Consider the following 13,179-nt stretch of genomic DNA (forward strand, 5'->3'; position numbering starts at 1 on the left):
TAAAATATATAAAATATAAAACTTTGCATTCCTTGAGCAAACCAATTTAATTATAGGGTAGTTATGATCGTATAAGTAGTTTCACTTACAGAATTTGTTTAGGGTTTTTTAAATGTTTACCTTATCAATTTTTTTGTTTTGTTTTGGTTTGAAGGCTATATTGGTTTCGATATGATTGTTGTCTTTCTATTTTCAGGAAGAATTTATTGTAGGTTTGGTAACTTTCATAAATGTCTAGAGAAATTTTTAATGTAAACAAAAAAGGAATGGAGCTGGGGAGATAGTCTAGTGTTTCAGAGCCAAATAATGGTCTTCCTGACAATCCACATTGGATTCCCAGGACCACTAACCAGTGGCTTACAACCACAACCATTAAAACAACCCCAAAGAGTCTGCACTGACTCTTTCTGTTGGCCTGCAAGAGCATTCCACTCATGTGCATAAACCTAGATGCACACAAATGCATACACACATTTAGAAAACAAAGAAAAATTATGTGCATATTCTGCAAGCAAGTAAATTTCTACTATTTTTCATCTCTCTCTCTCTGTCTCTCTCTGTCTCTGTCTCTGTCTCTGTCTCTGTCTCTCTCTCTCTCTCTCTCTCTCTCTCTCTCTCTCTGTGTGTGTGTGTGTGTATACGTATACATTCATGTGTATGTGTTTTTGGGCACTTGTACAGGACAGAGGAAAATGTCAGCCATGTAGCAGCCGTCCTGTATTGCTCTCCAACATAATTTTTAGAAAGGGTCTATGAATGAATCTGGAGCTTACTGATGGGAAAGGATGACTAACAGATCCCCATGGAATATTCTTCAGGGGCTGAAACAGTGAGATCGCACGTGTGGTCCACAGCAGTAGTTTTACATAGGTGCTAGGGCTTATAACCCAAGTCGTCATGTTTGTATAGCAAGCATGTTACTGATTGAACCATCTGCCAGCACAGACTGTTGTGAAAATATTGATTTTTTTTTATAATAGTTTTCTTCTGTTTTAAAATATTCTTGTGTCCCTCTAGAGATCTGGGCATTACCAAGAAAACAATACTACAATCCTGTGGTTACGAATAATTTTTCTTGTTCTTTAATCTTTTTTTACATTTCAGTCATTATGTCTCTCCCAATCAGCCCTCTGACTCTTTCTCCTCCTATACCTTTTCCCTTGTCTCCAAGAGGAGGTCTCCATCCACTCACCCCCACTCCATCAGACCTGCACATTCCCTGGAGCCTCAAGTCTTTCGAGGGTTAGGCTCACCTTTTCTCACTGAGGCCAGACCAGGCAGTCCTCTGCTGTGTTGCGGACCTCATATCAGATTGTGTATGCTGCCTGGTTAGTAGTTTAGTATTTTCAGTGTTTGAGAGATCTCTGCAGTTCAGCTTAGTTGAGACAGCTGGTCTTCCTAAGGGGTAGCCCTCCTTCTCAGCTTCTTCCATTCCAGCCTTTTCCTAATTCAACCACAGGGGTCCCGGGCTTCTTTTCATTGATTAGGTGTAAGTGTCTGCATCTCTCTCACATAGCTGCTTGGTGGGCCTCTCAGGGGACAGCCATGTTAAGCTCCTGTCTGTAAGCACACCATAGCATCAGTCATAATGTCAAGCCTTGGAGCCTCCCCTCGAAATGGATCTCAATTTGGGCCCCTCACTGGGTCTCCTTTCCCTCGGGCTCTTTTTCATTTTTGCCCCTGCAGTTCTTCCAGACAGGAACAATTCTGAGTCAAAGTTTTTGACTGTGGGATGGCAACCCCATCCCTCCACCTCATTTTTCTACTGAAGGTGGACTCTACAAGTTCCCTCTCCCCACTGAAGAGCATTTCATCTCCCTTTAAGTCCTGATAGTCTCTCACCTCCCAGGTCTCTGGTATGTTCTAGAGGGTCCCCCACCTCTTTTTGATATGACATTACAGGCCTCGTATTTTGAAGCGTTGGTTAGAGCATAAATGTCTATGATAATTAAATCATGGTATCACTGATGCATCCATAATACATATTCCTTTTTTATGCTAGTTTCCTGCTTAACTAATTATTTTAGAGATATTTTCTTTTTCCCCATTTGTTCTGTTTTGTGTTCAATTTTTAAGCTTTCTTATAACCCTTTCTTTTATATTAATCAAATGTTTTTTCTTTTCTTCTTTTCCTTCGATCATTTGCATTTTACTTGATCTTTGGCCTTGTCTGAACTTTTTATTTCTTCCTTAATAACCCTGTGATTATATTTCTTTGCTCATCAGGGTCTTCCTAACATTTATTCAACTTTCAGTGAAATTTGACATGTTGTGAGTTTCTTTTAAGTTTGTTTTATGTTTTTATTTTTGTTGTTGCTTAAGCTTGCATAATTTGCTTTAAATTTCCCTGCTTGGTTTAAGAGAAGTCAAGGCTGCTTAAATTTGTGGTTCATGTCTTTCAACAGTTTTAGAAAATTCTTGTACAAATTTGCTTCAAATTTCTTGTTTTTTGTTTGTTTGCTTTTCTTTTTTCTTTTTTTTATTCGATATAATTTATTTACATTTCAAATGATTTCCCCTTTTCTAGCCCCCCCACTCCCCGAAAGTCCCGTAAGCCCCCTTCTCTTCCCCTGTCCTCCCTCCCACCCCTTCCCACTTCCCCGTTCTGGTTTTGCCGAATACTGTTTCACTGAGTCTTTCCAGAACCAGGGGCCACTCCTCCTTTCTTCTTGTATCTCATTTGATGTGTGGATTATGTTTTGGGTATTCCAGTTTTCTAGGTTAATAACCACTTATTAGTGAGTGCATACCATGATTCACCTTTTGAGTCTGGGTTACCTCACTTAGTATGATGTTCTCTAGCTCCATCCATTTGCCTAAGAATTTCATGAATTCTTTTTTCTTTTTGGTGAAAAAGTAGTGATGAAATATATGATAGATTTCTAACTGCTTCACACAATTTTATATTCTTTAATATTCTTTTTATAATTTCCCCCTTTAATACTGGAAGATTTATTTAGATTATATTTACTCTTTAAGTGGCCAATAAAATATATCTATTTATTGTCTGTAACATGATATTTTAAAATATTCATACACATATGAGTAGTGTCATAACCAAGTTTAGCTAATTAATCTATGCATTACTAAAAGAAAATTTCATTTTTGTAATTCTCTTTGTCATCTGCTCAGAATTTTACAAAGAAAGTGATATGTTGTTAAGTACTAGTCACATTGTATGGTAATGAACTGAATTTTCTTAAAAGTTAATTTTTGCTTATGCATATGTGTGCATCACATGTGTATGCATATTGAAATGTATAGGACTGAACACTGCACACATGTGAAGGATCCATGTTGACATCAGGTGTTGGCCTCAGTCACTCTTCATTTATATTGAGCATAGGCATCTAATAAAACCCAGACTTGACATTTTGCCTAGTCTGGCTAATAGCTTGCTCCAATGACTCCTGGTCTCCCCTTCCTGCATGTTGAGATAATAGTAGACAAGGCATCAAGCTCAGCGTTTAAATAAGTTCTGAGATTCTGAACACTGATCCTCATACTTCCATAGCAAGCACATTATTCCCCCAAACTGTCACTCCAGCTTCCAAACTAAAGTGCTGACCCTTTATCCAGCATCTCCTCTCCCCTGACTGTCGTTACAGACTGAGGTCATTCCACATCTATGATTCAGCTCATTGAGATTCCACACAGATTAGAGCAGTGACATGGGTGTTTGCTTGTTTGTTTTGAATGCTCAGTGCCCTCCAGGATCATCTGTCTTGTTGCAAGTGCCTTCCTATCATTTCTATTGGCGGAATACCATCCAACTCTATACATGGATACCACATTTAGTTTGCACACTTAATGATGGATATTTAAGTTGATTTCATATTATAACTACTATGCCTAGTGCTGGAATAAACATGAGACCCATGTATTTCTTTAACACATTGATTTCATTTCATTTGGATACATAGCAAGTAGAGAAATTTTGGGGGTCATTTAACCTATTTTTAGTTCAACTTTTAGTTTTACAAAGATTTTTATGTTGTTTCCTAATATGGGCGACAGTAATTTATGCTGCCTCCAATAATGTGAGAGAGCTCATTCTTCACACATTGTTGGATGGTTGTTATCATATGATTTTTCAATACTAGCCATATTTTCTGCATGCAGGGCCACGTCACTGTGTTTTTTGATGCACAATTTTCTGAACATGATGATGTTGAGCATTTTTCCCAGAATCAGGTTGGTCATTTGCATTTGAACTTTTGAAGAGCATCTGCTCAGACCATTTCTTTATTTTTTTTTTTTTAAATCTAGCTACTTGTTTTCCATTGTGTAGTCTTAATGTCTTGTTGGTTCAGTTTTTCAAGGGCTAAGTACTGACCTTTTCCGGTCTTATATATCCTAGATAAGTGCTATATACATATTCCGGGGGAATAGTTCTGAATTTCTTTTACATCTTGGCTGTGAACTCCTTACCAGATGTGCGGTTTGTGGAATGTTTTATTTAATTTAATTTTAGTGTTGATTTCTGAGACAGGATTTTTCTGTCTACTTCTGGTTGCCATGGAATTCACTCTGTAGAGCAGGGTCACCTCTAACCCAGAGATTCGCCTGCTTCTGCCCCCTGAAGCTCTGGATTACAATCATGCACCATCACTACCTGGCTGCTGCTATTTTCTGTTATGTGGGGTTTCTTTACTTTGTTGTTTTCTGAGCTGTATAGCAGTATTTATTGCGATGCAGTCTGATTTGTCTATCTTTTTCTTTAGTCTCCTGTGATTTTTGTGTTGTATTTTTAAAAATTTGTTGCCACTCTCAGTGTTGAAGCATAGCCTTGGTTTTATTAGATGTTTACGTTTGGCCTATCATGTGTTTCACCAATAATGCTTCCTACTTTCTCTAATCATTTTGGCCCATTTATTAAACTTATAATTTAATTTATGCTAATAGTTAAAATGTACTGTTTAATTGTTTTTATTATTAATTTTTCTGTTTGACAATATTATATAGGTATGTAATGGGATACTTTCTCCCCATACCCTCCTCTCATTAGTATCACTGATACTAGTCTATCATGTCTAACATTTATGTGGGTGCTGAGGTTCCAAAATCAAGCCACGATACCAAACACTGTGCCTATAGAGCCATTCTGCCGAATCATTAGGAAAGTATATAATATAAAGCAAGTACTCATTAGGAAACTATTGCCGTCTTCCTTTGATTTTCTTCACTTCCTTTCCTTTGTCATTATTTTACAATGGCCTTACAACTTGAGAGCATGTAATTAAACAACCGCAAAGTTCCATTATTTTTAACTTTTCTTAATATTTTCTGTGTACAAGTATATGACCTGACTAAAATTTTATTCTTTTACTTACATAATAAAAATAATTATATTTTAAACCAAATTCTGCATTCAAAAGATATATCATGATATAGTCATTTAGAACCAATTCGAACTTATTCTCTTTTAAGTAGGAATTGCTGACTGGTTATATCACGGCAGAGACCATGCTTGGTGCCAGGGTAGGTACATGAAAGGAAAATGACCACAAGTTCATGGCTTGTTAGAAATGCATTTCAATATCCCTACTGCAATTATCAAAAGGAAATAAGTATAAAACTAGCTTGACCAATTACCTGGGATCAGATACCTATGCCAGTCTACTAAGATTTTATGCCTTAAATATCAGGCTGGATAGCAGTTGGTTAACCAAGGACACTTTGCAACAACAGCTATTTTTTTGTTTTATTTAATAAAGTTTACCAAATTTATTAAGTGCCAAGAACTTTGAGGAACATGAGGTTTCCCACATATAATATAACAAGTTATATTAGTATACTTTCTGGTGCTTGTAGAAGAATTAAGATTTCAGGAGAAAAGTAAACTTTATTTCATGCAGCAAGAACTTTGTGTGTTTCACAATTTTTTCTACATAAAACTTAACTATGGATATATGAAGAGCACCCTCTGACTAATCCTGGAATGTAGAACCCCATATTATTTTATACTCCAGATGATACTTATTTTATTACATTGTGCAGTAAATAACTTCTTTTCCACCCCCAAAAGAAACAGCACCAATATTCACAAGTTTATTATGAACATAAAAAGCTATCATAAAATATTCAGAAATGAATAGTTGTCCAAGAATATCTAGACCTTAGTTCTACAAAGGCAGATTTTCTCACAATGGTCACTGAGTATTCTGACTGATAGGGTTGGCACAGAATTCATGTAATTTGTCTCACAGTGTATTTAGCTGAGGTCATTGTAATTAGCCTAGAATTTGTCCTGGAATATCCATCAGTAAGTTAATTGTCAGATGCCTTTACTGGTTTGGTAGATTCCCATGGGAGCATTTTTTCTTGGATAGGGAAAGTACAGGCTCATTTGAAAATCAGAAGTCACTGCTCCTTCTCCCCGCCACTCCCCAGGACCTAAGGTGTTGTTTTCAAAGGCAGTAGATTACTAGCTTCAATTTACCTGCTCAAATTCATTATATCCCACTTCAGAAGTCTGAGAAGTAATGTATTATTCCTAGACTCTGTAATTTATGTAATAAAGCAGTTACAGAGTGGGGTACTATTGGATTCCTGCTCTACAGAGAACTGCTATTAGAATATTGATATGGAGATATGATAAAGAAAGGATTGCTCTAAACTGAGCTGCTAGAGAGAGAGAATGCTACTAAAGTTTTGCTGCTACTGGAGTTCTGTGTAGAAACAGGTGCTACAAAGAGTACTGCTATGGAGTGTTTCTATTAGAATATTGTTTTATAGATTACTTCTATCAGAGCATATAGCAATAGCTATAGAAAGAACGTCTATAGAGAGAACTACTTTAGTGAGAACATCTATATAGAGTACTGGTATTGAGTACTGATATTGGAGTACTACAGTAGAACTGTTATAGAGAGTACTGCTAATGGAGTACCACTAGAGAGAGAACTTCCATAAAGGAAGTTATAGTACTGTGACTGTAGTACTCCTGTAGAGAGTAGTGCTATAGAGGGGGTGGGGAGCTAGACTTTCAGAGGACAGGAAAAAAAATGACATGATTGGACAGATGCTTAAAAAGACATTCTTTTAAAGTTACAAGAAGATTAGTAAATGCCAGATTGACAGAACCAGCTGTCTCCCAGTAGTCAGTAGCCCATCATAGCCAGTCGTATCCAGTCACAGCCAGTCGTAGCCAGTAGTGACATAGCACTGTGTCTTTTCCTAGTTTTCATTGTCTCATTTTCACATACCCTCATTTTAACCATTTCCCTAACAATAGCATCACTAATTTGATGATATCTGCTCTTTGGCAACTGATGACCTTTCCTGGCATATATATATATATATATATATATATATATATATATATAGCCACTCAGGAAAAAAAAACTTAAAAGCTTCAAATATAAATCTCATCAGGAATTTTGTATTGAACTGCAGTTCTTTTGTTTTTAAAGGGCAATCATCAGATATTTTATCATCTGTCATTAAACAGAGAAACCATTCTGAATGTCAATGGGAGTTCACTGGGGTTCTGACATGATTTAGCAAGTTAATATTATCAGCTTCAATATGTTACAAACAGTTTCAGTATCTTATTTTCAGAAATGCTCTCCATTGTCACCTCTCTCATTTCAAACTCTGACAACCATCTGTTGGGTCCTTTTGTTCTTTCCCCAGAAACAGCATTGTTTCTTGGCTGCCATTTTCTTGTCTTTTTCAGATATGGAAAAGAAGACCACTAAAGGTTCTATGGAGAGTCCTCTCCCATGCCCTCTCCCTGTATCTCTCTAATAATGCTTTATTTGGGAATATTTGAATGCTTTGTTTGAAATACATAATTTGTATATTTACTGTGTACAACATAATACTTCAAAACATGACTTCCTAGTAGAATTGGTACATTAAGGTTATTGTCAAATTCAGTAATGAGTATATTTATTGTCATAGGAATTTTTAAAATGCTCTCAGATGTTTAATAGATTGTTATATGCTAGAATCACCACAGAATTCAATAGAATTCTTGAACTTACTCTGCATTTCCCAATTTTAATTCTTAAACCAAATATAACTGTGACATAGATATTTGCATGTTAATAATTCCTTTGTAATAAGAAATCCCATAAGATATTTTACTGGGTATAGTTCTTATATTCAAATGATATTGGTGTACCATAACCTTGATTCTGTCTCTTTAGAATAGTGCCTTAGTAATAAGTGTGTTGTTACCTGCCTCTCAGCAGTCACTATTATGCCTTAGTCTTGCATTTTTCATTCATTCAGTAAGCAAAACACACTGAACTTGTGTGAATGGAAAACTCTGTTAACATCTCACAGAATACAGTCATTCTAACTTTCAAAGGGTTTGGCTATTTTACAGCCTTTTAAAAGCTATTAAGTGTCTTGGAGATACTTGTTCATAAAGAATCACAGATTAAATCAGATAAGATAAGCCAATTAAACAAAATTCATATAATTATATCTTAAATATATACCACTTATATAATTAATAAAACTTTATTGAATAAGGAATCTACTTGGTAATTGTGCAAGTGGAACAAGCATGATTGAGGATGAAGAGAAACATTTTACACAGTAAAAGTTTCACACATGAAGTATAAACTAACTCTTTCCCCGTTTGCAAAATTGTGTTGGAGTATAATTACATCAGAAATGACATACTATACATTTCTTAAATCAGTAATATTTCTCCTTCTGTTCACTCAAAAATAAAACTTCTGAAATTTTGAAAATAAAAATTAAAGCAAACCCTAGCTTAAATGCAATTCTTCAGGAAAACTGATTCTAAATTATTAAAATACTGTAGTCTTTATATCAAAGTTTAATAGAAAATGTAATTTGCATCACAATAGACTAAAAGCTGATTTCTCTTAGATACTTCTAGGCCTAGCTGAGAGTCAGTAATGAATAAATACTCAGAACAGTGCTCACCTCACTTTTAGAGCAATCTCATATCAGTTCTTTTCTTAAAGTGTGTAACCAGAAGTACAGCCTTTAATTGTAGCATGTAAAAATTTTCCTATATACATAAGACTTCATGGACTTTGTGTCCATTTGTGAATATTGTACAATTTAAAGGAAATGGGGTAAAGGTTTACAAGCAAAACGTTGTCCGTTTTAATATCATTATTTGTGCAGGATGCCTTGGAGAAAGACTGGCCAGCTTTAGATTCCACCAGCTTCCCTTCACAAACACTGCCTCTCTCCAACCAGCTGCCCTGGCCAAAGGTAACATGTCAAGGAAACTTCTGAGTGCTCCATCTTTGCTGGCTTCTGAAGGTTCTGCTGTGCTGTGGTGATTAATAATACAATTTATTGGCTTGAAAAACATAATTACTTTTAGAAGCCTTTGACTTCCTCCTCATCCCCAGATGTAATTTTTCATGTAACTTTTCTTTCATTTACTCTCTATTTTTTCTTTACTTTGGATTTCTTTCAACGCTTTATTTCACAGTAGCCAGAAAAAAAATGATGTGCCTCAGCTGCATATTTGGCAGCAGACTAAAATCACTGGTTGACAGTACTTTAAAAATGCAGAAATACTCACAGAGAAGCGGCAGCTGAGGATACTCAGCCAGAGGTCAAGGGACTGTAATATCTGTTAGTTATTTGATAATCTTTGAAGTTTATGCTTTCTGAGATTTCTAAAGATCTTTGCAATTCATCATTTTGTATATGTATTTGTATATTACAATTGGGAAAAGCATACTATTCGCCATGTAACAAAAGACTATGTAGGCATGTTCCAGAAATTTCATTTTATTATCATTTTAATTTTGTAATGAGTTTTCTTATTAAGACTGCTCCGGCTGACCCAAGTGAGGTACCAATACAAATCCTGGAATGATTCCATTTCCTTTACGTTTATGTATGTTTTTAACGTAAGAACTCTTGGACTTTGAAACATGATGAAACTTCACCTATTGTACCAGCTCGCCCAGCTCAAGCCTGGTTATGCAATGAGAAAGAAAGTGTGATGTCATCAGAGCACTCGCAGTTAAGCAGCAGGTAAGCTAAGTTACTCAGTGAAGCAGGCATCGACTTAGGAATGTGAAAGACAAAAGTGTACATCCCTTATGGAAAGAGAATAATTATAAACATTGATGTGTATTGATTTGTTCTGGAGATGGAGAACATGTAATGTTAAAATACAAACATTCTAGTATTTAAAAAAAAAAAACTTGTGGGGGAGATGCATTAAAGCAACGCAAAGCTTACATTTTGGTGAAATAATGCAATAATTGTACAAACGGATCTTCATGGCCTGGCAGGTAGAGAGAGGGACTAGAACAGAAGTCCCCGGACCACAGTCCTTTCAGCGAAAGGATTGAAATATGCCCCATGTAATTGAAATGTAAACATTTTAAATTAATGGCAGACTTTTATTACTTTTCAAGATAAAGCTCCTCTGTAGCTTAAATAGATTTTATTTCCAAGTTCGAGACAATAACAGCTTGTAGTTTTTAGAAGAGCTGATGCCCTTCTGTTGATTCTGTTTTATAACATTCATTTTAGCAGATCAGAAAGTGGAACACTATCCTGGACACCTGAATCAAAAACAAGTAGGAAGAGTTTATTACAATCTGAAAAAGAAGAAAAAATTTCAGAAGAATGGTAAGTCCTCTATTTTACACTGAAGAAATTAAGAGTTCGAAGGACTCTGGATATCTGAGGTAGATATTTCGGGGGTTTTAAGAAGTCATTAGTCTTTACTAAACTTATCTTTGAAATAAGTCATTAACTGGGATTATAAATTTATTGCATGGGATATAGTCCATGTATGTTCATTTACATGCATATAAATGTCTAAATATACCTTATATATTTTCACTGTATCTTTTCAATAGGGGCTTTAAGGACATTTCTACAGCTCAGCAAATGCTTAAGAGAGCAAAGAAAATGAAATCAAAGAAATTAAGGAAAAAAATAGGTAATGTCCTTTGAACAGCAGCTATATATGATATTGAATATAAGTTTTAAATCATGTTTTCTATGTTATATTTAATATGAACATAAATTAAGACACAGATAATTACGTCTAAGACAATAACTATAAAATCCTTGATTTTCAAAGAAAATTACACTATCACACTTAATGATATATTTTGCCCTTTTATATTTTGAAATAGTCCCAGTTTTACATACATGGGCAATGACTTTTCTGTGTGCTATGTACTTTGTCAACTGTGTTATAATTTGTCTCTGAGCTGATACATCATGAAATGTTGATTCAAAAACCATCTTCTCCATGTGTTCATTCCTTTGTGCACTCATAAATTGTGTGGCTAGTCAGTAAACTGAATGCATCAGTTTAGTGGATGTTAGCTGTAGATAGTCACACATGAAGAAAACCACAATTGATTTCTCTCATGACTTTGAAGAATTTGGTAAAAATTGGAAGGCATCATTTTTTTATTCTACTTGTGATAGTATTCTGTCTTTCTTTGGTCCTGTCTCATTTACATACCCATGCTAAATGAACAGATATCAGGCAAGAAATAACAAATGGTTATGATTTTATACTTGTTCAAAACTTTATAATGATCTACACATTGCATTTACGTACAATCTTTATAATCTCGTGAGTTCATGAGTTTAATATAAGACACCTGATTCTTCTAATATAAAGTTTTGTTACAAGGAATCAAGAAAAAAATGTATATTTGTTGCTCAGAAATTACATTTGTTTTTATGTTTATTAAATTCTGAGCAACATATGTATATAGTTTAAATTCTGAATTAAAATAACAAATACTTTTTAATACATAAGATATCTTTTATATCAGTCAGTAGCCATTGATAAATTCATGGTAACTTATTTTTACATTTTTAAACATATAATTTTTTATCTTAGTGTGATATTATTTTAATTTCTATGTTGCATCCATTCCAGATAACTGTAATTTTGTATACTGTTTTTCAGACACAAGGCATTGAGCATTTAAATAGTTTTAATTGAATTTAAGTAAGTGCAATGCTTTCACCTTGTCTATGCCTGCTGTTCACTCATTTTGTAAATCACTATGGAGGCTATCTGTTCTGAACCAAACCATTTCATGGGTGCTTTAGTGAAACAGGAACTCAAAACCCGGAGAGTTTTGAAGCTCAGTCCGAGTGTGTGGCATACAAGGCAGTAAATAAGGTTGTTCAATAAACTTCTTTATTCTTTTGGTTTGTTTCTCTGTCCTTCTACATGAATTTCAAAAGGAGCTATTTTAAGAATAATGCAAAAATAGAGAACTCCTGAGCCAAGTTCAAAGGCAAAATAGGTTGGAGAACTGACCCACTCGAAATTCCACTCATATTTCTGCTAGGTCTTCTTTAAAAAGAAATAACACCATGTTTGCAGTCGCCTCCCATGGTGAGAACTGAGAAAAAGCTTATGTCAGTAGAATTTTTATATGATTCTGCCACTGGAAAGGTCGTTCTTTCTGCTGTTATCACCAAAACCTTATTTAAGGGAAGTTTAATAAATCAGCATATTAAATGTTTCAGCAAAGGATTCACCAAGCAATACTGACATAGTTCTAACTTTTCCTTTCTTACTGTTTTTCTTGTTTTGCATTCCTGGTGACACCTAGATATAATTAAGCAAAAGGTTTCTTTTTATCAGTCACAAGGGGGCATGCTAGGGTCAAAACCCTAGAGAAGGGAAAACCCACAGTGAAACTTGCAACTCCATTTGTAACTTAATATTTTGGCAGTGCTGAATAAGCATAAAGTGGTAGGTAAAGTCATAGGTGACAGTTGTGACTTTTTAAATGGCGATCATCAACTGACTTCAAACTCCCAAGCACTCTGTACTGTGGAGGGGGATTTAAATCTCTTTGTCACAGGTTTGTTGTTGTTGTTGTTGTTGTTAATATCAATATATTGAAGACACAAAATCAATTTGACTTTAAAATCTGAATGCCTAAATACAGAATTTAATGATGAGCCTTTCATGGTTCTTCTTTCTTTATACGCTCCTGACAGTAGTCAAATCAGTTGGAATAAGAGAGGGTTAAAAATGAGAAGAATAAAAAGAGAGAAAAGAAAACCAAAGAGACCGTCTTCAATGGATTTATTTATATTTAATTAATCTTCTATTAAGTTCATGGCTCTTATGTTATTTTCATCTCGGAGTAAATTACTCAACGAATTTACTCAGATTGTGATGGGATGTCTTTTAGAGATTAAAATTCAGTCAAACCATTGTTG

The 13,179-nt window shown here is 34.9% G+C and overlaps 1 protein-coding gene across 1 annotated transcript in view; it reads left to right on the plus strand.

Annotated features, from left to right (window-relative positions):
* Window positions 1-13,179, plus strand: part of Lrriq1 (leucine rich repeats and IQ motif containing 1) — a 190,715-nt gene that overhangs the window by 109,328 nt on the left and 68,208 nt on the right. The window contains exons 18-21 of the mRNA XM_052165529.1: window positions 9,118-9,207; window positions 9,866-9,987; window positions 10,498-10,593; window positions 10,827-10,909. Coding sequence (XP_052021489.1) covers window positions 9,118-9,207; window positions 9,866-9,987; window positions 10,498-10,593; window positions 10,827-10,909 — 391 coding nt within the window. The remainder of the gene's footprint in view (window positions 1-9,117; window positions 9,208-9,865; window positions 9,988-10,497; window positions 10,594-10,826; window positions 10,910-13,179) is intronic.

This window comes from Apodemus sylvaticus, chromosome 20 (genome assembly GCF_947179515.1).
Source record: "Apodemus sylvaticus chromosome 20, mApoSyl1.1, whole genome shotgun sequence".
NCBI lineage: Eukaryota > Metazoa > Chordata > Mammalia > Rodentia > Muridae > Apodemus > Apodemus sylvaticus.